At 41.9% G+C, this 27,498-nt stretch overlaps 1 protein-coding gene across 1 annotated transcript in view; it reads left to right on the forward strand.

Moving 5' to 3' along the window:
- The window catches only part of LOC308697126 (uncharacterized protein), an 874,503-nt gene that overhangs the window by 663,458 nt on the left and 183,547 nt on the right, over positions 1-27,498 (forward strand). Inside the window, exons 17-18 of the mRNA XM_081376239.1 lie at positions 4,918-5,091; positions 5,314-5,487. Of these exons, the coding sequence (XP_081232365.1) occupies positions 4,918-5,091; positions 5,314-5,487 (348 nt within the window). The remainder of the gene's footprint in view (positions 1-4,917; positions 5,092-5,313; positions 5,488-27,498) is intronic.

Raw genomic sequence — 27,498 nt, forward strand, 5'->3', positions numbered from 1 at the left:
ACACTTCCCACAGCTGTCTCTGTATTAAAGTGAATGTGGAGCCAGTGTCTAGGATAGCTTCCACTTGCTTGCCGCGAATTCCCAAAACCGCTCGAAGCAACGGAGGGGTGGAAGCCTGCACCAAAGCTAGATGTTGACTTGGTCCAGACAGGGGTTTGGAGACATTGACATGACGGGCTGTTGGATTCTTCTTCCCTTTTTCATTGGCTTTCATCTGATTTATTTTGGCCCAATAGTCTCTTTTGGAATTAAGATCTCTTTCCACCAATGACCCAACCTTGACCAATTGCTCCACTGTATGCACAGCACCCCTTAGGCTTCCTGCTAGAGAAGGATTACAGTTATTTAGGATTCTTCTCACCACTTCTTCCTCAGGAAGGTCAGTCTTCCACTTTAAGCATAATGCCCTATAGTCATAAGCAAAATCTCTAATGCATTGATCAGGACCTTGAATCATAGCTTTAAGTTGTTCTTCGACCTCAGTGAGATAGTCAGTGGGAAGGAATGCTCCCAAGAAGGCTCTTTTAAACTCATCCCAGTTATGGATCTTGTTTCTTTCTGCCAGCCACCAACTCCTGGCAGGGCCAGAGAGAACAGCATTAAGGGTGGCTACAAGTTCGGTGTCTGACAAGTGTCTGAGTGTCAAGAAATTTTCACATCGCTCCACAAACTCCACTACATCACTGGTTTCTCTGGTTTCTCCAAAACTAGGGAATTCTAAATGAATTGGGGGTTTAGGGTAGGAAGCAGCTGGGGTAGTTGACTGCATTCTTTCATTATCTAAATTGGCAGTCCCAAAAAAACGATTAATTGGAGTGCTGGTTTTCCTGATACGGTCAACTTCCTTTCGCCACTTTTCATCCCTTCTTTGAAGACAGTCTATAACTCCATTCTCTAGCTTAGCCAAAGATCTTTGCATGAAATTTTCAATGTCATCAAACCGTTGATTCACCGCTTCTCTGAATACAGCTTCACGGTTTACTGCACTTTCACTGAATGAGCGAAGACCATCTTTCAACGTGTTAATTTCAGCACGTAATTCTTGGACTGATTGAGAGAGGTTTGATATTGCTAAATCTGTGTTTTCAATCTCATTTCTTCCCAGATTTACAACAGGTTGAGCCTCATCATCACTCTCTTCAGCTTGACTGTCAATATACATTTCACCCAACAGTGAGCTTATCTCAACCACGGATCCTGGATTCCGGTATACATTTCCAGGGGGAGCAGGTTTGAAAGGAAAGGACTCTGCTACACCCACCTCATCTACTGGAATTAACTCTGCCTCTGAATTAGAATTAGCAGTTTCCATTGCAAGTATAAAACACTGTTTGACCAAAATGATAAATAACAAATCAGATAACAGAGTTAAATCAACTCATACCACCATTCACATGAGTGTTCCCCGTACGGGCCACCATCTGTAACAAACTGGACTAATAATTTAAATAAACCAGTAGTCACTCAAAAGTTCAGGGTACTCACACTGCATTACTGAATAAGGGGAATAACTGAATAAACCCTTGTAATCAGACAAAGATAGGCATAAGCAGGTTATCCAACAAGGTATATTAATAATTCAATAGTCAAATCAGAAAAATGACACTTATCCGAGAGTCCTTGATCAAATAGTCCATGCTTGAGAAGTATTGTCCTTATGTGTGAATCCGTAGTCCTTGAGCCCCAAAAAATGAATCAAAATGTCCAAGAAAAAAGATAATAATCCTCCAAATGTGATGAACCAGCAAAAACACCCCGAAAAAACAAGTCTTCTCTTGAATCTTGATGGGTAAATAATCCATAAGCAACTTCAAAGGAGAAGGCTAAAAACTACCAATCCATTTCATTCAAACAGGATCAACTCACATTCCTCTCTCACTTGCTTGGGCCTTTTTCTTAAAGAAGGCCTTCCTTCCTCTAGGTGCTCTCCTATCAAAATAAAAGTCCATTTTGCTCACCCCAAGATGTTTCTCCCCCACACATAAAAGTCCCACATACAAAAAAGACAGAGAAATTCAACTAGGGTCTGAAACCAATTAAGTCATCCCTATACATATTTTACACAGTGTCTGACGTTCAATGTCTTCCTCACATTGGTAAAATAAAATATATTTGTGTATTTCTCTTAGCCCCAATATAGTGTCACACCGCTCACGTTGTTGTTGTTTCGTTCGAAAATTATGGATCATGACAAACAGACTTTGGGACAAAAGGAGACCTAAATCAATATTGGCCTTAGCTAGCGTCCGTGAAAAACTTCGACTTGACAGAGACGTAACGTAGCGCAAACGTAGAGGTGAGCAAATGTACATAAAACGAATCAATGTTATACTGTATAGCTGAACATGATGAAATGTTAGAATATGATCAGTATGTTATTCTAATGTTGATCTATCTAGTCTCATATAGCCAACAAACTAACATAGAATAACATTATAACTTTCAACACACTCAAATGCAGTTTACCGTGATAGTGTAGACCAAGTGAAATAGCAGTGCGTTACCTCACAAGTTTCATTCGTCTAATAAACTGACCTGTGTGAGTATTAATTAAGCACTTGCGAGTAGTTCGGTAGAATGAAATGTCGCGCCCTGCTTCATACCTCAGTCATGTTAAAAAGATCAATGTATTCACTCATCCATAAACATTATTAGATCATGCATGACAACAAGTTCCATAATTCCGCTTATGAGTCATCAATCTACGCCTTTGTTATTGTAAGAGGTTGGCGACCCCTAGTGGCAAAAAAAAAAGATATATTGTAGAATTAATTAACATATGGAGTAAACTAAACCAGTCAGGCTCCATAAGAAGGAATAAGAAATATTTTGACTTTGAAATAAATTTTAACATTTTATTATTCAATGTGCACAGTTCATGGGTTGAAGACGGTTGAAGCTCTTAATTTTGAGCTCTCGAAGAGCACCAGATTGATGCATTTAACCTTAAAATGTACAAAATGTTCTTGCAGGGGAGCATGCCCCCGAACCCCCCATGAAGGACAGAGGTCCACCCAACATAATTTTACAAAATCCTATGGGAAAGAACGATCATTTATGAACTTTACTCCAGCATAGTACAACAAAGTTCCCTTTAAATCAGTAAAACTGTTAATGCCAAATTAAAATTTCCTTGGAAAAACTAAAAAAAAAAAAAAAAAGGATTTACAAATCATTTTTATCTATTTACATACCTGTAAAGACACACATAACATACTTTATATGTAAAATAAGGCACGTCCATAAGCTAATGCTAATCGAAGCATATACATTTAAATAACAAAAAATACAGTTAATTACTGTACATAACCTCATGAAAAACCCAACAACATACATGCAAACATGTCTTTTAATCATTAATTTGGATTACCAAAGCTGTCAACATTTATTAGATTAAAATGCCGGCATTATAGTAGGAACACAACTAACGTGCCTGGAGAGCACCTAAAGTGTCCCAGCAGAAACAAACCCTACATACTGTTGTTCCGGGAAGAAAAGTAGCTATGACTAAACTTAAATGAATAATAAAAATCAGAAAATGGTTTAGATCAAATTAAATGTGTAAGTGGTAGTTATTAGTCTATTATATATTATATGCCATTTCAATTATTTGTCACAAAGCAGCAGATAATGATATTACATTTTAAATTATGACAGTATTAAATCACGTTTAGTTCAAATTCAGAGTACGTATTTATTCTTACGGAGTCTGATTGGTTTAGTTTAACCCTATTTGTTAATTAATGCATTAATTATCAAACCTTTACTAACATGTTGTTAAGGCTTCTGTTATTCATGTATGAATCATTATGACTCCTGTTGTAGTTTAGGATAGCTCTTCATTGGTTTATTATTAGTTCATATCTTCCTAATCATGAGTTCATGTTGAAGTAACTATTAATTCAGGTATTAGTACATGATTATTCATGTACTGTTATTGTAAAGTGTTACCTATATCTTATTTATATCAGTGTTTCCTGAACTGAGAGACTGAAGAGTGTCATTGTTCTCTACAGGATGAGGAAGTGTGGTGTAACAGATGAAGGTTGTGCTGCTCTGACTTCAGCTCTGAGATCAAACCCCTCACACCTGAGAAAACTGGATCTGTCATTTAATAAAGTAGGAGATTCTGGAGTCAAGCAGCTTTCTGATCTACTGCAGGATCCTCACTGTAAACTGGAGATACTCAGGTAAGATTGTATAAAATGTCCCAACATAGTCCTCTATTTTAATGGTACAGTATGATTGCCATACAAAAAAATAAAAATAAATATATAAATAAATCTACTGTGAAATTACTAATTAGAATGCTGCTTTTATTTTCATTAGATTATTTCCAATGTGTATTACATTATTTTACAATATTAATGATAGATTAATCATGACTGGATGATGTAAAGATGTGACAGCCGTGTTCATATACAGATATGTTGATGATTTTTGGGTACTGTCACGGAGTGTAGAATCACACGACAAGGATAGCTCAAACAAAGTGCCCGGAGGGTGGATTTATTTACAAAGTGACAAAACCAGTGAAGGATTTAGGTGGGTGCTCCGGTGAAGTGCGTGTGGTCTTCCTTGTGGTACAGCGAGTCTGGGCTGTGTTCCTGCAAGGCTGATCGGTCACCCACTGCTTTCTAGAGAAAGATAGAGAACAGGCGTTAGCGTTCTGTCTCATGGAGAGGTATCTCACCCTCTGGCAAATCCCATGCGGCTTATGTGGCTGTTGCTTGATGGACCACAGCTGGGGCCAATCAGCCTGTGACGAGGGCGTGCAGGTGCTCCTCGTCTATTTCCAGGGCGACGCTGATGAGTCCTTGTGGTGCTCGTCACAGTACTTTCTGATTGTGAAGTTCCTGCTTATCTGAGCTGTAGATCCTGAACTGAGATACTGAAGAGTGTCATTGTTCTCTACAGGTTGAAGGATTGTGGTGTTACAGATGAAGGTTGTGCTGCTCTGACTTCAGCTCTGAGATCAAACCCCTCACATCTGAGAGAACTGAGTCTGTCATGGAATAAAGTGGGAGATTCTGGAGTCAAGCAGCTTTCTGATCTACTGCAGGATCCTCACTGTAAACTGGAGAAACTGTGGTAAGATTGTATAAAATATCCCAACATAGTCCTCTATTTTAATGGTACGGTATGATTGCCATACAAAAAAAAATCTATTGTGAAATTACTAATTGTAATGTTGCTTTTAGTTTCAAGCACAGTCTTTCCAATGTGTCTGACATCATTTTACAGTATTAAAGGGATACTTCACCGCTGGTGATCCTGAACTGAGAGACTGAAGAGTGTCATTGTTCTCTACAGGTTGAGTGATTGTGGTTTTACAGATGAAGGTTGTGCTGCTCTGACTTCAGCTCTGAGATCAAACCCCTCACACCTGAGAGAACTGAGTCTGACTGAGAATAAACTAAGAGACTCAGATGTGAAGCTGCTCTCTGATCTGGAGGAGGATCCACATTATAAACTGGAGACGCTTCAGTGAGTAGTGATGATTAAAACTGTTCATATTTTAATTGAAAGTTACTTTAGTTTCTTCTTAGTTTACTTTCCTTGTGATGTTGAATTACACACTTTATACATGTTTAATAAGAGTTTGATTAATTTTTTTATAATAGTTGTCAGGATGTCAATTGCAATAAAAGATAATGGTATACATGTATCGCTAGTTCCTTTATCATAAATAAAACTGACCCAATGACACAGAGAGAGGACAGTCATACAGGGTTATAGATAAGGGTCAAGGGTCATCATTCATGGTGACTTAGAAGCAAAATCAAAATCTGAATGTTTAAAAACAGCTTTAACAATCGTGTATCACAGTATTATAATATAATATCTCACTTAATCATCCAAGTAGTTTCTTTTAGTTGTTCTAAAGTTGATAATGCAATAATGTCGCACACATTTGACTGTCTGTGTTTTACTTACAGGTGATGGAGAATAAAGAGCCTCTACAGACACAATCACATTCAACAGAATCAACAGACACAAACCCACAGTGATCATCACACACACGTGTGTTTGTGTAACTTTACAGAATGATCCAATCCTTCATCCAAAATCCAACCAGGAAACCTTCAACCAGATGGAAATGGATAAATATTCTGAATGTTCAGATCCAATCTGACCTCTGACCTGTAATGCCTGAATCATAATCACACACTGTTTGTTCGTTGGTCAGAGGAGAACTGAGTGACTGAGTCTGGTTTCTGCCAAGGTTTTCTTCTCCATTCTGTCACTGATGGAGTTTGAGTTCCTGCCACTGTCGCCTCTGGCTTGCTTAGTTGGAGACACTTAATATTCAACAATATTATTGATCTGCATTGACACCATTATATGAGAACTGAACTGAGCTGGACGATGACGTCACTGTTTTCTCCAGAGCGGCTGTATAGATAAATTAACTAAATTAATACCCTTTTACAACAGAAATGAATCAACACTGAACTTACTTAAGCTGGACTATGACACTATTTTCTTCTAGATCTGCTGTACAGCAGGAACAAACTTTGTTGCATTATTTTCCTGTTATCACTGTAAAGCTGCTTTGAAAACATCTGTATTGTAAAAAGTGCTATATAAATAAAGGTGACTTGACTTTTGTTTCTACAGAAGTGACATTTATACTGCAAACACTCTACTACAAACATCTCCATATATAATATTTATTTATTGATTTAATTTGAGTAATTCAGCCCATCAAACATATTCAAATGCATTTGATTATAGTAACATTCACAATTAAATCATCTATTGTCTTTTATTTCTTATTTAAAAGCAATGATGAATCGCCACTTTTAAATGTAAAATGAAAATCTATTTGTAACGGAGTATTTTGCCCGTCGTGTGGGGAAATGGATTATGGCTGCTCTGGAAGTTTGGACGACGAAAGGATCTTGGTCCTCGCTCCCCAAACGTTTTAGCCTCGTTACACGCTAATGTGTGTATGTGGTTTCTTACTTTATTGTGTGAGAAATCTAAAGATTGACAAGGGTAGGCTTCAGGTACGATAATGTCACACGGTGGCTTCCTGAAGAGTAATTGCATATGTTAGATCACAGTGTGTTATGCTCCTCCCTCCCCAGATCTAATAAAGTAAGTGAGACTTCCCCACTCCCTAGCAGCTCTCAATGAAAAGATACACTGTAAATAAGTGCAAAAACAATTAAAACATAATTTATTCTTTTAGATTTCTTTTTCTTATGATTGGTTATGTCTTCTGTCTAAATAAAGAATGAAATAAAATAATTTACAGTCTTTGTTGTCTTTTGAATTCACACCAACACTTTCAATACTGAAATTGAAAAACTCTTTTCACTAGTGGTATAACAAATCCCTTATTGAACTTCAAAATTAGATCATTTTCAATGTGTCAAATTGTACACCCACAAATTACCACCTTTTTCAAAAGATCACCTTCAAACAATCACATTTGAAAACAACAAACAAACATACCATCAAATCTCACCTCTGAATAAGCACTTTCAAATGTGTACTCATAGTTCACCGTTTATCTGTTCAGTCACTGAAAAATAAAAGAAAATTCCAGTTCGTAGAACGATGAATTAGAGTGCGTTGTCTGGACGTGGGGTGCGTTGCAATAAACTGAAGATCCCGTATTGAAGTGTGCAAGTTCAAAAATACACTCAACTTTGTCTCAACCGTTTCACAGATAAACTGTCTCAAAAAGAAAATTAACTTGCAGATGAATCAAACTGAGATGTCACTTGAATGGCAGCAGTGGCGGAACTAGAGTTTTATACATGGGGTGGCCAGGGGGTGGCCACTGCTACTTGTGGGGGTACACAGTACACACACACACACACACACACACACACACACACACACACACACAGTGGAAAAGCTTATGGAAGGAATTGGGTCACTCTGTTTTTGTCTATAAGTGTTGAACATCCAAAATATTTGCAGAAAACAAAGCTGAAGCACCAAGGAGGTAAGATACCGTAGCATGTGTCTGTTATGAACAGCTGCATTTATCTACAAAAAAAAAAATCACATTTACAAATATATATATTTTTTTATTAGATATAGCAGGCATCAAGAAGACATGTACTTGAAAAATTTAAACAATTTTATTGCCCATCAATATAAAATCTTATCCTAGGAACATTTAATACAACATAATTATTTCATTATAATAATTTATAATTATTCTTTCTAATTATAATTATTTAATTTATAATTCTTTTTTTGTGTTCATTTTTTTCCTTTTAATCTGGCAAAATCTTCTCAACTTAAATTCCTGAATTTGGTATGTGATTGACTGCCTGTGTCTGGTAGATGCTCTGACCTGTTGCTGGTCCTGAAGTCTGACCACACTGACTCTGACTAGCCAGTGGTGATGCAAGGGCTGGGGTCTGTTTGCATCTGATGATCTGCCTGTTAGTCCAGTCATTTTAAGCCAAAATGGGGGTCAACCTTGAACAAATTGCAACAGAAGCAAACTCAACTGATTTTGTATCCTCAATATGTCCTAAGTAAGGAAAAACAAGTCCCGAAGAATCCCATTAGGGGAAAGTTTCGAAAAAGACCCAAATATAGCCTATTCATACGCCTATTCATTCTTTCTCTCAAATCAAGACAAACAAAAACTGTATTACAAGTTTTTTTTAATTGTTTGTTAACATGAACAAATGGTGCATAATCTAATTATGTATGTGTTAATTTGCACCACAACAGATCTAAACATTGGGTTTAGCCAGGTGAAAATGTCTTGTTGAATCTTGTTGACATAACAGTAAAATACTTAATGTTAAGGTCTGAATGGAACCCATTTAGGCTACCCATGAGCATTAATACATAGAGGCAGGAAGAAGTACTTTAGAAACCAGCCTTTATTAATTATTATTACAGAGATGGGGTTTGGGGGTTGGGTCTACGGGACTGTTTCTGGGGGACGAGTCTGAGGGAAGAACAGGAGACAATGATAAGGAGAATGCAGAAGACAAAAGGTAGGTAAAATAAAAAGTGAATACCCAGAAACAGTTTTCAAAACTTTCCCCTAATGGGATTCTTCTGGACTTTTTTACCTTACTCAGGACATATTGATGATACAAAATCATTTGAGTTTGCTTCTGTTGCAATTTGTTAAACCTTTTTTCATAAAATGACTGGACTATGTTTGTGCTTATTTAAAAATAACTCTATCTCTCCCTTTCTTTTCATGTTTAATTGACCCTGTTCAAAAATATGCCAAATTTAAAATATGATTCCAATCATATTCATATTCTAATCATCATCCAATTACCAACATTTGTATCTTAACTCTTTCCAGTATAAAAAAAAAAATGGTGTTTTTGGTAATTTTCACAATTTCATGGCACCCCAGAATATTTTGTTGTATGAATATCTGAACATACCAAAAGAAAGAACAGACCCTGTGCTTTAAAAAAAAAAAAAAAAAAAAAAAAAAAAAAAACAGTTCTGTTTTATTCTTGTCACGTGAAGACAAGAGACGTAGATTCAAATGCAGAGTGATTTATTCGGATGCCAAACTGGAAAGGTACAAACTCCAACCCAAGGCATAAATGAGAGGCTACAAACTGGAACACGTAACAAAAACAACGAATCGGCACAAGACTACAAACACAAGGAGACTAAATAGGGGAACAAACAAAGGAGGGTAACGAGATACACAGGTGGGACAAATTAACCAATAATCAGATAACAAGATGGGCGGGGTAGACAATTACGACGAGAGCACATGGCACAAGAAACAACAAGACACTCATGTGCTCACACAGGACCAGACTGAACATAAACACATGACAAACCGAGCGTGTCACAGCCCTGTCACAAACCCATAGGAAAATCCAGACCAAGGTGACAGAACTGTGACACTACCCCCCCTCAAAGGGACGCCACCTGGCGTTCCCAAGGAGGCACACCAAACCCAGACAAAACACCCCACGAGCAAGACCACAAAAAAAAAAAAAAAAAAAAAAAAAACAATTCAGGACACCAATACACAAAGGGGATAGAGGTAAAGGAACCAGGGAGGGACGGGAGGGCCTAGATTCCAGACTACGGGCCAGGATAACACGGATCTTGCAGGGCACCAGGATGAGAGAGACAGTTCATCTGGCGGCCAGGGCGGAGACGACAGTCCATCTGGCGGCCACGGCGGAGACGAACCCTCGGGAGGCCACGGCGGAGACGACCCCTCGGACGGCCACGGCGGAGACGACATTCCATCGGGCGGCCAAGGCGGAGACGACATTCCATCGGGCGGCCAAGGCGGAGACGACATTCCATCGGGTGACCAGGGTGAAACAGACAGTCCATCGGGCGGCCACGGCGGAGACGAACCCTCGGGAGACCAGGAAGGAGACGACCCTTCAAGCGGCCATGGCACAGGAACCGACCCCGACTCAGGAACCGACACCGGCTCAGGAACTGGCACCGACACCACCGGCTCAGGAACTGGCACCACTGGAACTGGCACTGGCACCGGCACCACCGGCTCAGGAACTGGCACCGACACCACCGGCTCAGGAACTGGCACCGACACCACCGGCTCAGGAACTGGAACCGGCACCACCGGAACTGGCAGTGGAACTAGCACCACCGGAGCTGGCACTGGAACTGGCACCAACGGCTCAGGGACTGGAACTGGCACTGGAACTGGTACCACTGGCTCAGGCACTGGTACTGGCACCACTGGAACTGGCACTGGAACCGGCACCACCGGCTCAGGCACCGGAACTGGCACTGGAACTGGCACTGGAACTGGCACCAACGGCTCAGGGACTGGAACTGGCACTGGAACTGGTACCACCGGCTCGGGCACTGGAACTGGCACCACCGGCTCGGGCACTGGAACTGGCACCACCGGCTCGGGCACTGGAACTGGCACCACCGGCTCGGGCACTGGAACTGGCACCACCGGCTCGGGCACTGGAACTGGCACCACCGGCTCGGGCACTGGAACTGGCACCTCCGGCTCGGGCACTGGAACTGGCACCTCCGGCTCGGGCACTGGAACTGGCACCACCGGCTCAGGCACTGGAACTGGCACCACCGGCTCGGGCACTGGAACTGGCACCTCCGGCTCGGGCACTGGAACTGGCACCACCGGCTCGGGAACTGGCACCACCGGCTCAGGAACAGACACCACCGGTCCAAGTGTGTGCGTAGCCCACACACACCACATGGCTGTGGCCATAATGGCCAGTGTCGCGGTCACTGAGGGCTCAGGAACAGACGCCTCCGGTTCAGGAACAGGCACCACCGGCTCAGAAACAGACACAGAAACAGACACAAGCACAGGCACAGACTCAGGAACAGACACTGGCTCCGACTCAGCAACAGACACTGGCTCCGGCTCAGGAACAGACACTGGCTCCGGCTCAGGAACAGACACTGGCTCCGGCTCAGGAACAGACACAGAAACAGACACAAGCACAGGCACAGACTCAGGAACAGACACTGGCTCCGGCTCAGGAACAGACACTGGCTCCGGCTCAGGAACAGACACTGGCTCCGGCTCAGGAACAGACACTGGCTCCGGCTCAGGAACTGACACTGGCTCCGGCTCAGGAACAGACACTGGCTCCGGCTCAGGAACAGACACAGAAACAGACACAAGCACAGGCACAGACTCAGGAACAGACACTGGCTCCGGCTCAGGAACAGACACTGGCTCCGGCTCAGGAACAGACACTGGCTCCGGCTCAGGAACAGACACTGGCTCCGGCTCAGGAACAGACACTGGCTCCGGCTCAGGAACAGACACAGAAACAGACACAAGCACAGGCACAGACTCAGGAACAGACACTGGCTCCGGCTCAGGAACAGACACTGGCTCCGGCTCAGGAACAGACACTGGCTCCGGCTCAGGAACAGACACTGGCTCCGGCTCAGGAACAGACACTGGCTCCGGCTCAGGAACAGACACTGGCTCCGGCTCAGGAACAGACACTGGCTCCGGCTCAGGAACAGACACTGGCTCCGGCTCAGGAACAGACACTGGCTCCGGCTCAGGAACAGACACTGGCTCCGGCTCAGGAACAGACACTGGCTCCGGCTCAGGAACAGACACTGGCTCCGGCTCAGGAACAGACACTGGAGGTTTGAAGGGTGTCTCCAGGATCCGAGCTAAACGCTCTAAATAGCCGATCAGTGCCCCCCCCGGCCATGAGAATGGGCATCTCCCGATCTGTCTCCGACTGGGCAGACGTGGCTTGAACCATCTCTGGCTGGGCAGATGTGACCTGAACAGTCTCTGGCTGGGCAGACGGGACGTGAACAGTCTCTGGCTCGGCAGACGTGACGTGAGCAGTCTCTGACTGGGCAGACTGGATGTGAACCGTCTCTGGCTGGGCAGATGTGACGTGAACCGTCTCTGGCTGGGCAGACGTGACGTGAACCGTCTCGGTCTGGGCAAACGTGACGTGAACCGTCTCGGTCTGGGCAGACGTGACGTGAACCGTCTCGGTCTGGGCAGACGTGACGTGAACCGTCTCGGTCTGGGCAGACGTGACGTGAACCGTCTCTGGCTGGGCAGACGTGACGTGAACAGTCTCTGGCTGGGCAGACGTGACGTGAACTGTCTCTGGCTGGGCAGACGTGACGTGAACCGTCTCTGGCTGAGCAGACGTGACGTGAACAGTCTCTGAATGAACCGGCGCCGACCTTCTCCTCCTCCGTCCCTTCGGACGGTTGCATGCAGACTCCGAAACCATCGATGAAGTTCCTACGCTGAATGGAACCAGTGGCGAAGACCTTATACTGGACGAGATCAGTGGTGAGGGATCTGTGCTGGACGGTCCCCGTGGTGATGTCCTTCTAATGGGCGATCCCGACGGTAGATGAACCTCTGGGTCGAGGAGAGACCGATGTGAAGAGTGATGCTGGCACTCTCCTCTATCACCTCCTCTCCTACAGCCTCCGCGGGTCCCAGAAAATCTGGCCAATCGGGTTCCCTCAAACCGCTGAAAATCAGCAGGGGTCTTAACACTATTAACAGTCATAGTACAGATCTCACCGCCTCCCAACCGAGGGCCGACTGCCCTGATCTCCTCATTCCTCTGAGCACACACGGAAAAATACTTAAATAAGGAGATCCCATTCTCCCTCTCCGCAGGACAAAGTTCACTCCGCTGAATCCACATGATGGCCGATTCGTTCTGTCACGTGAAGACAAGAGACGTAGATTCAAATGCAGAGTGATTTATTCGGATACCAAACTGGAAAGGTACAAACTCCAACCCAAGGCATAAATGAGAGGCTACAAACTGGAACACGTAACAAAAACAACGAATCGGCACAAGACTACAAACACAAGGAGACTAAATAGGGGAACAAACAAAGGAGTTTGTAACGAGATACACAGGTGGGACAAATTAACCAATAATCAGATAACAAGATGGGCGGGGTAGACAATTACGACGAGAGCACATGGCACAAGAAACAACAAGACACTCATGTGCTCACACAGGACCAGACTGAACATAAACACATGACAAACCGAGCGTGTCACAGCCCTGTCACAAACCCATAGGAAAATCCAGACCAAGGTGACAGAACTGTGACAATTCTAGCTTCGTGCGTCTTTTTTATCAACACTTGAATGTTGGCAAGTTTCATAAAAAGCAACATGATCAAAAAGCTGAGAAAATTGCATTTTTATCAAAGACTACATCTAGATCAGATTTAATGATGACCAAAACACAGTAGATCGAGTCCATCAACACCCTACTACACCCATAAAGCTTCACAGTCCTAGTGATCGCATTATGATATCGCTTGTTTCTGCTCTTCTTTGCCTGCGTTTTGATCTCCTATCCTCACATTAGCTAGAACATTTGTATACTGTAACGTACACACGGCAAGGTAGCCTACTGTATGCGTGTATTAGGCCGAATGTATTCGGAGCAAACCCCCCTGATGCTAAACCTTAAAAACTTACTTCAAATATGATGTTTTCTTATTCGGTGAAGTTCGGAATCTTGCAACTATCTCTCGTCATCTGCTCGTCCGTTTGAAAACTGCGCGCGCGCCGCTCTGCCGGCGAACGTACTTTTTTATTATTTTTTAAATCAGCAACTGCCAGTAGCAAATAAAATTTTGGGGTGGCACCCGGGGTGGCCAATCGCATGTCAGGGGTGTCCAGTGCCACCCCGGACCCCCCTCTGGCTCCGCCACTGAATGGCAGGGTAATCTTCACTCTTGAATCAGCGGAAAAGTTATGTCTCTTCATTAAAGTCCCTGTAAAGGCAATTCTAAAAAAAAAATCTAAACACATTATAAATGTTAGAAATGTATTGCTAAATCACATTACAAAGACTGTGAACTGTGAAGTATTGAATTGTGGAGTTAGACCGTTAAACAGTTTTTCACCGTTGCTGTGTTCCGGATTTTTTGGGCGGGGCTAAAAGGGGGGCTCGATGACGCACTGGAGCCCCTGAGCTCCTGGACACGCCCCAACATGATGACGCACTGGAGCCCATTCACATCAGTTTGCAACTCAATCGCGAGTTACTGTCAGTAGCCTACTATTAGTTACTACATCCTACAGTTTGCTAGCTAGCTATGCCTTCGTCGCGGAAATGCGTATTACCTGGATGCGATCACGTACAAAACAGATCGGTGTCCTTATTTAAATTTCCGAAAAACTATCATATCAACAAGAGGTGGATTAATTTTGTGAAGAGCCACCTTGATGGAGAGCTGAGGATCACCGCCTCTGTAGTGATCATTTTACATGGGATAGTTTTATAAACTTTCGTCGGAGACAACTGGGATTAATTCACTGATAATCCGCTGTTACTGGTGAATGTGGCCGAACCGACTATCTCCCGCCTCGGCCTTCATCCTCCCGTCGCGCCGACAACTGGTGCCATCGTCGGCAGTGCGTGCCCACCAATGAGTGTAAGTTGCCTTGTGTGCTTATGTTATAATTATAGTAGGTAGTCCAGGCTCGAACATGTATGGCTTTGTAAAACAAATTAAGCTGCTAGGAGCATCCATTCCGGCTGTAGCGGTGACAGTTGAGTGTGGCGACTGCAGCGAGCTTTCCCGCGAGTGGGCGTGGTTTCAGCGCAGCCAGCGGACACGCCCCCAGCGTTTGAGAGCAGAGACTACTGCTCATTTTTTCAAGATTTTGATCGCTTATTTTATGTACTTGCCGGCTTTTTTTATCATTCAAATTTGGCTGGGTGGCTAATAACACATTTTTCTGTGGTGTGACAAACTCAGAACACATACTTAATTTTGACTTTACAGGGACTTTAAGTGCGTACTAGCTACTACAGCGATCTCAATCCCACGTGCTCTGACTCGTGCGGGAAACTCAATTACACGTGAACAGTCCCACTGAGCTATTAACTCGACGACACTTTTCGATCAAAACACGAGAAGTGCAAAAAACTGCAAAAAGACATGTAACAAGTCTCTGGATGGCAAAAATCAAACGGGGTTTGCACTTTAAACGTACTCACAGCTTCCGTGGTCTTCACAATATGTCACTGCGTCATTCTCACAGCCAACACATACCACTGGAACAAAACTGTCTTCTGCAGAATCAAACGTGGGTCACTGTTCACACTTTTACTTGATGCTGTCGTTCTTTACTCTACTTAAGCCTCGATAATCTTTAATTGAAACAACTTTATCGAACAAGTTTCACAATCGCGACACTGCACTCTCTTCTGTGTCCATCACACCCTCATAACACGCGCTCTTCTTCGTCTCTCCCCGCTGCATTCACAGCACGCGCAAAAAGTAGACCGCTCGCCAAAATAAAAGTCCCCTAAAAAAATATATATATAATCTCCTTTCAAAATAATATACCCGTTACATATTTTTTTTAAAATAATAATCATCATAATCATAATCTATGGACACCTTTCAGTAATAAAATGGTTAATCATGTTTTCATTTCATTTAGAATTGCAGAATTATCATACCCAGATAGCAGACCAACATTGAATCTACATTGAATCAATGTTAATGTATTAACCAAAAGATCATTGAATCAATGTTGAAATTTAACATTGATTTTTCATCAGGTTTGCACCCTGAAATAATGTTATTTCAACGATGAAAAATCAATCAATATGGTCATAAAATCAATATTATTTCAACCATAATTAAATCACTTATTTAACATTGAATCAACATAGAAACAATATAAAATCAATCTTGCTTTATGTACAGCAAGATTCTATGCTAGTTTATCATGCTTGTAATGTGCTTGAATTTTTAAATGACTCATTTCAGACAGAGACCATGTACGGTTGCAATTAAATATGTTTTTAATCAAAATGTCATTCAAAGTAAACTACATCCTTCAGTTTACAAGTAAATGTATTTATTTATGCCCCCAAAACTGAACAGGAAATTTCACATTCAGAAAAAAAATTGCATTTCGTGGTGACAAAGACAAAAACAGCACAGTACGGTAAGAAAGAATGAAACATTACTCTGATAAATTTTTCAAATTCAATTTTATTTAGCACATTTAGAACAGACCAAAATGCTTTACAGAAGAACAACATTAAACGATATAGCATGCATTTAAAAATAAAACAAGATATAACATGCATTATAAAATAAAAAAAGATATAACATGCATTATAAAATAAAACAAAAACAAGAGCAACATAGCTGAGTAACCATAAAACAAAAGAACCAGAACACAAATCAGAACTCAGATATAAATTAATAAAAAAATAAATAGCTTGCTATTATTTGAATACAAAAAATATATTAGCCTACCCATCGTACACGTCGTCTTCCATTTGCGTGCCAAAAGAACTCCCGCTTCTTTGCACCTTTTTTAACTTCAGGGTTAGTTCGCCCTAGAATGAAAATGAACAATTTACCCACGGCGTTTGGTAAAAGACAAATTGAAATGTAATATATTATTAGGGAAAATCCCGGCCATTGGTTTGTGTTCATGTTACTAATAGGCCTACATTTAACATAGCAGTTAATTCCGACTCACCCAGGAAAAGCAAACAAGTTGTAAGAAATATAGATAAATAAAATTGAGAAATGAAAGATTAGAGATTTAAGATTAACTTACCTCTAAAAATCACTTTGTCGTTGCCCGAATGCTTAGTCTGTCTGTCTGTTTCGCGCTTGAAATCTGTTATGCCGCGCTTGAAATCTGTTGACCGTTATGCAGTGCTTTGATCTGATTGGTTGGCAACCAATGTTAGGATTGTCTCTAGGCAACCAGTGGAGAAATTTAAGCTGACCAAAAATCAACATTGATTCAACGTTTGTCTTTTTAACACTGAAAAACATTGAAATATCAACATTGATTCAATATTATTTTAACATTGAATTTTCAACATTGTTCCAATATTATTTTAGCATTGATTTTTCAACATTGATCCAATATTATTTAGCATTGAATTTTCAACCTCAACCAAAATGATGATTCTGATGGAATTTCAACATTTAATCAATGTCACCTTGCTATCTGGGTATGATGTCTTTAATCTGTTGCCAACTCCACATTAAATCTTGTATGTGAATGATTAACTGTATTCTATTATAAGTCGATTCAGCCGTCAGAGCTGAAACTCAGAGTCCAGCTGTGTGTCCATGAAGAGTGACCGTTCTGGACAAACCAGTGAAATCAACTGATCTGAGGTACAGCATTAATGTCTGGATGGAGAGATAGAAAGAACTAACTAGATTTTTCTATGTGAGGTTTATCTGTCAAATTAACTATATTAATGCTTGTCTCAATCTTTGTATTGTTGCTTCTATCTCCTGATCAGTGGCATGTGTCAGACGATTTTTTTCTCACAGCAGCTAAAAGACAAAATACTAAATTAATAAATACATATACAAATTTTCATCCACCTACTGTAAATAAATTTAGGTAACAAATTAAAATAAGGTTGCTTCGGTTAAATTGTATACAGGAAATGTTTGCTTATAATGTGGCACTATTGAACGACTCCACTTCGCGTCGTGACCGCATTACCACCTCGGGTGTGCATTCTTTTTCTAATAATTCAACGGCCTGTCGTCAATTATTCCTTACATATATATATGTATATATAGTAAGTTTTAACATGATTTTGTGGTGCTTAAAGGCACAATATGTAACTTTTTTGCTTTAAAAATAGCAAAAATTACTATATCTATGTTATATATTTTTTTTAGTTGTGTACTTACATTATCCCGACTGTTTCCAACAACTTTCAAACCAGGAGAAATTTGTAATTTAATTCGAAGACACGTCCCGTTTCTTTATTTCCGTTTTGTCGCCGCCAATGCCGTCATATCCGCGTTCTCCCTGGTTTCCGCTTGTACTGCCATAGCAACCAGAGCTATGAACCAGAGCCGGCTGATAGTAACCAAAGCTACTGATGCGGACAACTTTGTAGTTCACAATGTCTACTTGCACCTATTTTTTACAGTCTATGATTTGCACGCTGTTGTTGTTTCATTCAAACATTATGGACCATGGCAAGCAGACTTTGGATAAAAAAGGAGAACTAAAACAAGAATTAATATCAGCGCGGTGTTTTCAAGATGCCAAGAGCTCCCATAGACAGTATATAAACGAGAGCTCCACGTCCAAGACTTCGACCGCTCCTACATGTACTTTATTAAACAGGTGAGCACATTTACATAAAACTAATCAATGTTATATAGTTCAACAATTCATAAAATGTCAGAATATGATCTGTATGTTATTCTAATGTTGATCTAGCTTACTGCTAGTCTCATACAGACAAACTAACACATACATTTCAACACATTCAAATGCAGTTTAGTGTGCTAGTGTAAAGTTAGACCAAGTGAAACAGCGCTGCGTTACCTCACAAGTTTAATTTGTCTAATAAACTGACCTGTGAGTAGTAATTCTGCGTGTAGTTCGGTAGAATGAAATGTCCATATTCCTTTTATATCCACGGGACTCGTGTCGCGAGTGGAGCTGAGAGCTCTCTTAGCAATCCTGACCTGCTTCATATAACAGTCATGATAAAAGCATCAATGTATTCAGTCATCCATAAACATTATTAGATCGGTCGGCTTGACCTTGACGACAAGATCCATAATTCTTAGCAAATGTTGCGTCATCAAACTACGCCTTTGTTATTGTAAAGAGGTTAGCGACCCCTAGAGGCCAAAAATTACATACTGTACGTTTAAACTAAAGAGTATGGAAAACTTAGACTATTTTGTATGTGAATTAAGTTTTTTTTTATTAGAAATTCATAAAAACAAATAAAAAATAATAATTTAAAAAATGTAACTCAATTGTCATGTTAGGAAAATGTATATTTTGTTCAGTCAAATGGATTTTGGAATTTTTAAATGATTATTGAATTTTGTGAACACTGCTGAAAACTAAATGCTATATTTATTAATTATTTATCATTTTTTTCTGGACATAGCTTTTTTCACTGACTCATAAGTCAATTCATATTATTATTGTTATTAATTATTAAAATCATTACATCTCTTTCATAGTTTTGATAACTGCACCATCCGTGGACAACACTTTAAACTGTTTTATTTCTCCCGTGAAAAATTGTGGTAGTGGGGGGGACAATCCTTGAATATATAGTAACGGCCTAAATACTTATAATTGTCCAGTACACAAAGTTTGGCCTATAATCGCTACACTGATCTGGGCCACACACCTCCCATGTACAATCGGCCCAAATGTTGTCTGCCGTCATGCAGTGGCATTGCCACACATGGCCCACAGTTGGCTGACATGATGGGACATGTGGGAAGAACGTCTCAGGTTACGTATGTAACCCTGGTTCCCTGAGAGGGAACGAGACTCTGCGTCGAGACGCGGTGGGAACGCCCTGCGTGATTGCGTCGTGAAGCACGTGTATAATCAGTCCAATGGAAAGACGAGATGTCATAGTGACGTCACCGACCAGGAAACTATAAGGCAGCCCCGCTGACACAGATCGCGTTAGCTTCTGAAAAAGCCTGAAGCAAGTCGGTCAGGGCATGCAGGAAGTATGGCAAGGCGACGCAGCGTCTCGTTCCCTCTCAGGGAACCAGGGTTACATACGTAACCTGAGACGTTCCCTTTCAAGGGAACTCGAGCTGCGTCGAGACGCGGTGGGAACCCCATACCCACTATGCCATAATGACGATGTGCCTGTTCTGTATGAAGTACCAAGCGCATACTAAGAAGCAAGCAATTTGACCCCAGGAGTGGAGAGGTCCAAGTCATAAAATCTCACAAATGTATGCGGAGAAGACCATCCTGCCGCATTACAAATGTCATGAAGGGAAACTCCCGAAATTAAAGCCGTAGAGGCAGCCATACTCCTCGTAGAATGGGCCTGAACAGTCAAAGGTGAAGGCTGTCCGGCCGCTTCATATGCAAGCGAGATCGCCTCAACTATCCACTTGCTCATTATCTGTTTAGATGCAGGGCACCCTCTCTTAGGTGCACCAAAGCAGACAAATAATTGTTCCGATTTACGCCACAGGGCAGCTCTGTGGACGTAAGCATCCAACGCCCGCACAGGGCACAACAGATTAAGGTTTTCCTGGTCTGGGGTATTAAATGGTGGAGGATAAAAGGCCTGCAGCACTATTGGGCCCCCAACATTAGTAGGGACCTTAGGTATGTAACCTAGTCTAGGGTGAAGAAATGCCTTCACCATACCAGGTGCAAATTCCAGACATGATGGAGCCACCGACAAAGCTTGTAAATCTCCAATTCTCTTGATAGACGAAATAGCAAGAAGAAATAAAGTTTTTAGAGTGAGGAACTTTTCTGAAACCTCTTCAATGGGTTCGAAGGGAGCCAAGGCCAGACCCTCAAGTACAATGGCCAAATCCCATGCCGGTGCTCTAGAGTGCAATGCAGGTCTCAACCTCAAAGTGCCACGGAGAAAACGAATAATTAGAGGATCTCTCCCAACTGAAGTGCCCGCCAGAGGGGTGTGATAAGCAGATATAGCAGCAACATACACCTTTAAGGTGGAAGGAGATAATCCAGCAGAGAAACGGTCTTGTAGAAATTCGAGAACTGTACCAACAGGGCAGTTAACAGGATTCAAATTACGATTTCCACACCAGGAAGAAAATAATTTCCATTTCAAAGCATAAAGTTTCCTCGTGGAGGGAGCTCTGGATTGAAGGATGGTCTCAACGACCTCAGTCGAGAGACCGGATTCTATGAGCTGGGCCCCCTCAGAGGCCAAGCCCACAACTTCCATAACTCTGGGTGAGGGTGAAATATCGTGCCCCTTGCTTGGGACAGCAAGTCCCTCCTGACGGGAATCTCCATCGGAGAGCCGTCCAGAAGAGATACTAGGTCCGAGAACCAGACTCGTGTCGGCCAGTACGGGGCTATTAGCAGTAGATGAGCCCCTTCCCGGCGAACCCTCTCCAGAACTCCCGGGAGCATCGATACGGGGGGGAATCCGTACAGGTGTAGCCTCGGCCACACCTGCACCATTGCATCCAGTCCGAGAGGAGCTGGATGTGTGAGAGAGAACCAAAGCGGACAATGGGTTGAATCTGATGATGCGAAAAGGTCTACTCGAGCTCGACCATATTTCTTCCATAGGAGCTCCACCACCTCGGGGTGAAGCCTCCACTCCCCGGGCCTCAGCCCCTGCCTTGACAGGATATCTGCTCCTACATTCAGATGCCCTGGAATATATACTGCCCTCAGTGACAGTAATTTCCCCTGGGCCCATAGGAGGATCTGATTAGCCAGATTGCATAGTAGTCGAGACCTCAGACCCCCCTGATGGTTGATGTACGAAACCACCGATGTGTTGTCCGTGCGGACCAACACGTGATGGCCTCTCAGGTCTGGCAGGAAGTATTTGAGAGCATGAAATACGACCATCATTTCTAACCGATTTATGTGCCAAGACAGTTGATGGTCCTGCCAAAGACCTGACACCGAGCGACCGCTCATGACTGCGCCCCACCCCGTGAGGGAAGCGTCTGTCGAAAGCGTTACGCGTCGACAAGAAGCCCCCAACACTGGGCCCTGGGCGAGGAACCAAGGTTTCTTCCACATGTCCAAAGCACGAAGGCAACGCCGCGTGACCTTGATCATGCGAAACGGATTTCCCCTCGGAGAAAACCCCTTGGTCCTGAGCCACCACTGCAGAGGTCTCATGTACAGAAGGCCAAAAGTAATTACGTTGGACGCCGCTGCCATGAGCCCCAACAGTTTCTGAAACTGTTTTACAGTGAGTGACTGGCCTAGTTTTATTCCTCTTACGGCTGTGAGAATCGCTGATATACGTGCAGGAGACAGACGTGCCTGCATTGTTGTTGAATCCCAAATTACGCCTAGAAAAGTGGTCCTCTGAGCTGGGAGGAGCACACTCTTTTTGGCGTTGAGCCGCAACCCCAACTTCTCTATATGAGACAGAACGACACCTCGATGCCGAACTGCCATCTGCTCTGACTGAGCTAGAATCAACCAATCGTCTATATAGTTTAATATGCGAATGCCCTGGAGTCTTAGAGGAGCCAAAGCTGCATCCACACATTTTGTAAAGGTGCGGGGTGATAGACCTAGGCCGAAGGGAAGAACCCGATACTGGTATGCTTCGCCCCCGAAAGCAAACCTCAGGAACTTCCTGTGATGAGGATGAATAGATACATGGAAGTATGCGTCCTTCAAGTCTATTGTGACAAACCAGTCCTCGGACTGAATCTGAGATACAATCTGTTTGAGTGTAAGCATCTTGAACTTGAGTTTCTGAACTCTGCGGTTTAACTGCCGCAGATCTAGAATAGGACGCAACCCCCCATCCTTCTTTGGAACAATGAAATAACGGCTGTAAAACCCTGACTCTCTGCTGGGAGGAGAAACCCTTTCTATAGCTCCTTTTCGAAGAAGCGTCAGTACTTCCTGCTCCATAACCAGAGCCTCCTCGGAGTCCACCACTGTGGGCAGAACTCCTTGAAATCTGGGCGGACGAGAACCGAACTGAATTCTGTAACCCTTTTCCACTATATGCAGGACCCATTGAGAAATATTTGGTAGAAGTTTCCACGCTACCAGAAATTCTGCTAAGGGAACCAGTCTCTCGAGACTGGTCTCTGGATTTAGTTGAACAGACATTTCGGTGCCCTGAAGCGGCGAACCGGCAGGGAACAACCGAACTGACCGTTTTACGACCCTCCTCGGAGGATCGTACGGGGACGCTGACACATCGGTGCCCTGAAACGGCGAACTGGCAGGGAACAACCGATGTGACAGCGCTGCGACTCTCCTCAGAGAGCCGCCCCCCAGCGGGCGCAGAGGAGGAACGATCCCTCGAAACCGTCCCTCCCCTGAGGGGACCACCCTCAACATTTTGACACCACTGGCGTCAGGACTTCTTCTTGTCCCAAGCCTTCCTAGAGAGGACAGTCCTCAGATCTTGTCTACCTCTAACTGGCTTAAACTGCGCCCGCCCCCTGGACTCCCCAGACTGTGGAGGAACCCGAGAGGCGACGCTCTGTTTTTGTTGCACTCTGTGCTGTGCGGAGCTCGTAGACGGCCGAGACTGCTCGGATTTAACATTACGCCCAGCAGTCTCTGGGACACTGGATCGGCGAGGAAGAAACCTCTGAAATGCCGCCGCCTGTTTCTTTGACTCAGTGAATCTGTCAACAACACAATTTATAGCATCGCCGAACAGACTTGAAGGCGAAAGCGGGGCATCCAGAAGAACAGATCTATCTTTATCCTTTATATCAGATAAATTTAACCATAAATGACGCTCCGTGACCACCAGGGCTGCCATAGAACGGCCCACAGATTTTGCCGTCTCCTTGGTGGCCCGGAGAGATAGATCTGTAGCCCGACGCAATTCTCGAATTGCGTCAGCACTAACTTCCTCACAATCATCCATGTCCCTCAGCAGGTCAGCCTGATATGCTTGCAAAATCGACATAGTGTGTAAACATGCTGCTGCCTGACCTGCTGCCGAATATGCTTTACCCACCATCATTGATGTAGCTTTTAATGGCTTGGTGGGTAACGTCGGGGCTTTCAGTGATGACGATGACTCGGGGGAAATATGGCTCGCAAGCGTCTCTTCCGCCGGAGGCATCGTCAAATAACCATAGTGTGAAATATCTTTAATATTACTATAGTTGTGTGTTTGTGGATTGTGCACTCTGAAAGACGCCGGTTTAATCCATGATCTAGACACCTCAGTGTGAAGATCAGGAAAAAACGGCAGTTCCCGACGAGGAGGTCGTGATTTTGATGGCAAAAAACGTTCATCTAAAAGACTTTTATTAGACACAGTTTCAATATCATCAGATGGCCATTCAATATTTAACTTGGCAACAGCACGAGTTAAAACCTCCATAAGCTCCTCATCCCCAGAAATACGAGCTGGCGAACACTCATCAATATTTTGCCATAATAGATATATATATATTGAGCTTGACAGACAACAATAAATATGACAGGGACAGATATACAGAGAGCGCTTGCTGAAGGCACAGAAGCTAACGCGATCTGTGTCAGCGGGGCTGCCTTATAGTTTCCTGGTCGGTGACGTCACTATGACATCTCGTCTTTCCATTGGACTGATTATACACGTGCTTCACGACGCAATCACGCAGGGCGTTCCCACCGCGTCTCGACGCAGCTCGAGTTCCCTTGAAAGGGAACCCCAGAAGTATAGATAAACAACAATGCCTTTGGACAACCTGAAGCTGCTGCCACGATTTACACTATTGGATGTTAATATCCAATATAGGATATGTATATAGTTCATTCCTGCTGCTTTTTTTACTTTCTGAATTATATTAAAACAAATATATTTATAAATGAATTTCACTGTATATAGTCTAAAGTATGAAAGAAATGTTTGTACAGTTTTAGAATTGACACAACATCATTAAACACAACAATACGCCATCGCATTCACGACTCTCCTGTGATTAAAGGCGACACTTCCGGTTTTCTTCCCACCGGAGCCTCGCTTTCGATTTCAAAATAACGGCTGCGTGAAATCAGCGTATTGTGAGGCCACATTTGGGCCAAGTCTGTTTGCTATGTGGGTGGTAATATTATTGAATCAACATTACACTATGATGTTGAATCTACATCACTGCTGTTGAATCAACACTGAAATTAACAGAAATAATCTTTGGTAATATGGTTTGATTAATGTTACAATGTGATGTTGATTCTAAATACATTGTTGAAACACTTAAAATACTGAAAAGGAATGTCAACCAATGTTGTTGTCTGATGTACCAAGTTAATGTTGAAACAACATTAATATTTCAACTACACTTCAATGATGCGTCAACAAATTCCTGACCATTTCAAAATTTGGCAAAAACCTTTTAAAATATAAATGACACCTTTCCAGCCGTTGAGTCAGTTTATTTTATTCAATCAATCAATGACAAAAATATATTAAAAGATCATTCTTTAAAAAAGAAAGGGGGAGAAATAGGACAAAAGCATTTCAACCTTTAAAAATAAAATTGGCTTCAGAAGTCTGATATCATAACTACAGCTGGTCCAACGGCTCAGGATTATAAAAATCTGTCTTACATCAGGATACACGACTGCCTCTTCCTTTGGGTTCTCTGAAATCTGAAAAAGAAAGCATGATGTTACTCGAGAACAAGTCCATTCAGTTTCCACATTCAAGAATGTTAAAATACAAACCCCATATGATTCACTTTAAAAAAAAGTTGCTGAACACAAAATATTCTAACTACGATTAAATTATTGTTAAATTCTGTTTATTTAATTTATTTTTCTAAAATCTATTAATGCTTCAATATCAAAAGAAAGCACTATGGCAGGGGTGTCCAGTTTTATCTCCAGCCCTAATTAAACACAATTAAGTGTTTATGGCGAATTGCCGTAAATCAGTTCATGTTTCTCGCTCTTTCTCGCTTCTCACAAGACTTCCTATTTCCAACTTACCGGGACGTTAGTCCCCATGTTGCAAGGTTGGTCTTCCGCTTGGGAACGCTGGGGGGAGCGGGGAAAGTTCCCCTTTAACGTTACTGTCGTAAATACCACTAACCCTAACCCAAATACCACTTTATTACTTTATAATAATACAGTAGCCTACAGCGTTTGATGGCTTATAACGTTTTTACATGATTGCAGCTAAATTACAAGTAAATAGCCTATAGCCTAGCATACTGTATGATTTAATTTGTGTTTTTTGAGTGTAATGTAAACATTACAAAATGCCAGATAACATCAATAAAGTTACATGTACGTCGCATTATTTCATAACATTGTCCGTTATGAAGTCGTTAGACATGATTATTGCAATTTATCATAATAGTTTGGAAATTGTGCTCGTTTACACCATTTACAACGTATAGGTTTATTTATGTCCGGATAATTATGTGAGACATTGACAACTTTTCTCATGATAATCGCTGGAATCAACTTTAACAGTGAAAGCCTGACCGAGTGGGACTCTCGTCCGGTTCAGATTCTCGAGACGGCCACCATTCAACCCGAAATAAGTCATATAACTATTACAGTGACTCGAAGCTGTTGAGTTAAGCTAAAAAAAACTGTTACCCTTTAAAGCAGATTTACAGAGATAACAGGAAAATAATGCAACAAAGTTTGTTTCTAGAAGAAAAGAATGTCTAGTCCATCTTAAGTAAGTTCAGTGTTGATTCATTTCTGTTGTACACTGTTAAAAATTACCTGTAAATTTTACAGTAAAATACTGGCAGCAGGGTTGCCAGCCAATTACTGTATTTTTTACAGTAGTGTTTCTGTAATTTAATTTACAGAATTTTACTGTATTCTCTGATTACAGTAAAATTCTGTAAATTAAATTACAGAAACGCTACTGTAAAAAATACAGTAATTGGCTGGCAACCCTGCTGCCAGTATTTTACTGTAAAATTTACAGGTAATTTTTAACAGTGTATGTAAAATGGAGTATACAATATATTTTCCTGATTTTTGAGTATTAATGACTGGCAGCTGAATTTTAAATGTAAATTATTTATCAACTACATAAGCTTTAAACAATTGTTTTTAAATACATAAAGTGTTGTATAATGCACAACTTAATTCCCCTATTACTTCACAAAACAAAAAAATAATTCAACATACTTATCTTGAAAAACAGGTAAAAATTTATAACTTTAAAATCTGCATGAAAAAAAGTCATAAACAGTGTATTTTGTATTATTTTGATTTCATTTTTATTTACAAAATTGTATTTTTTTTAAAAAATGGACATGAAATTAAATATTTTTAAATTACTTGAAACAAATTAGCCGTCATGGCCCTTCACACAAAGAAGAAATACGCAAACAACATACATTTAAAACCACAAGTTGACCAACATGATCATAATAATAAAACAAAAAGAGACGGGTGAATTTTCACCACTTCATTACCAGACAAACATGTCCAAACAACAAGGCCCCAAGTCAGTCCAACAAACTTCTGATCAAAAATGGAGAACAATTCAGCTCCAGAATGCTGTTCCATCACAGGATGCAAAGAGTGGCTAGAAACATTGAAAAGAAAAAAGAGGA

Source organism: Scardinius erythrophthalmus (assembly GCF_964197995.2).
Source record: "Scardinius erythrophthalmus genome assembly, chromosome: 10".
NCBI classification, from domain to species: Eukaryota; Metazoa; Chordata; class Actinopteri; order Cypriniformes; family Leuciscidae; genus Scardinius; species Scardinius erythrophthalmus.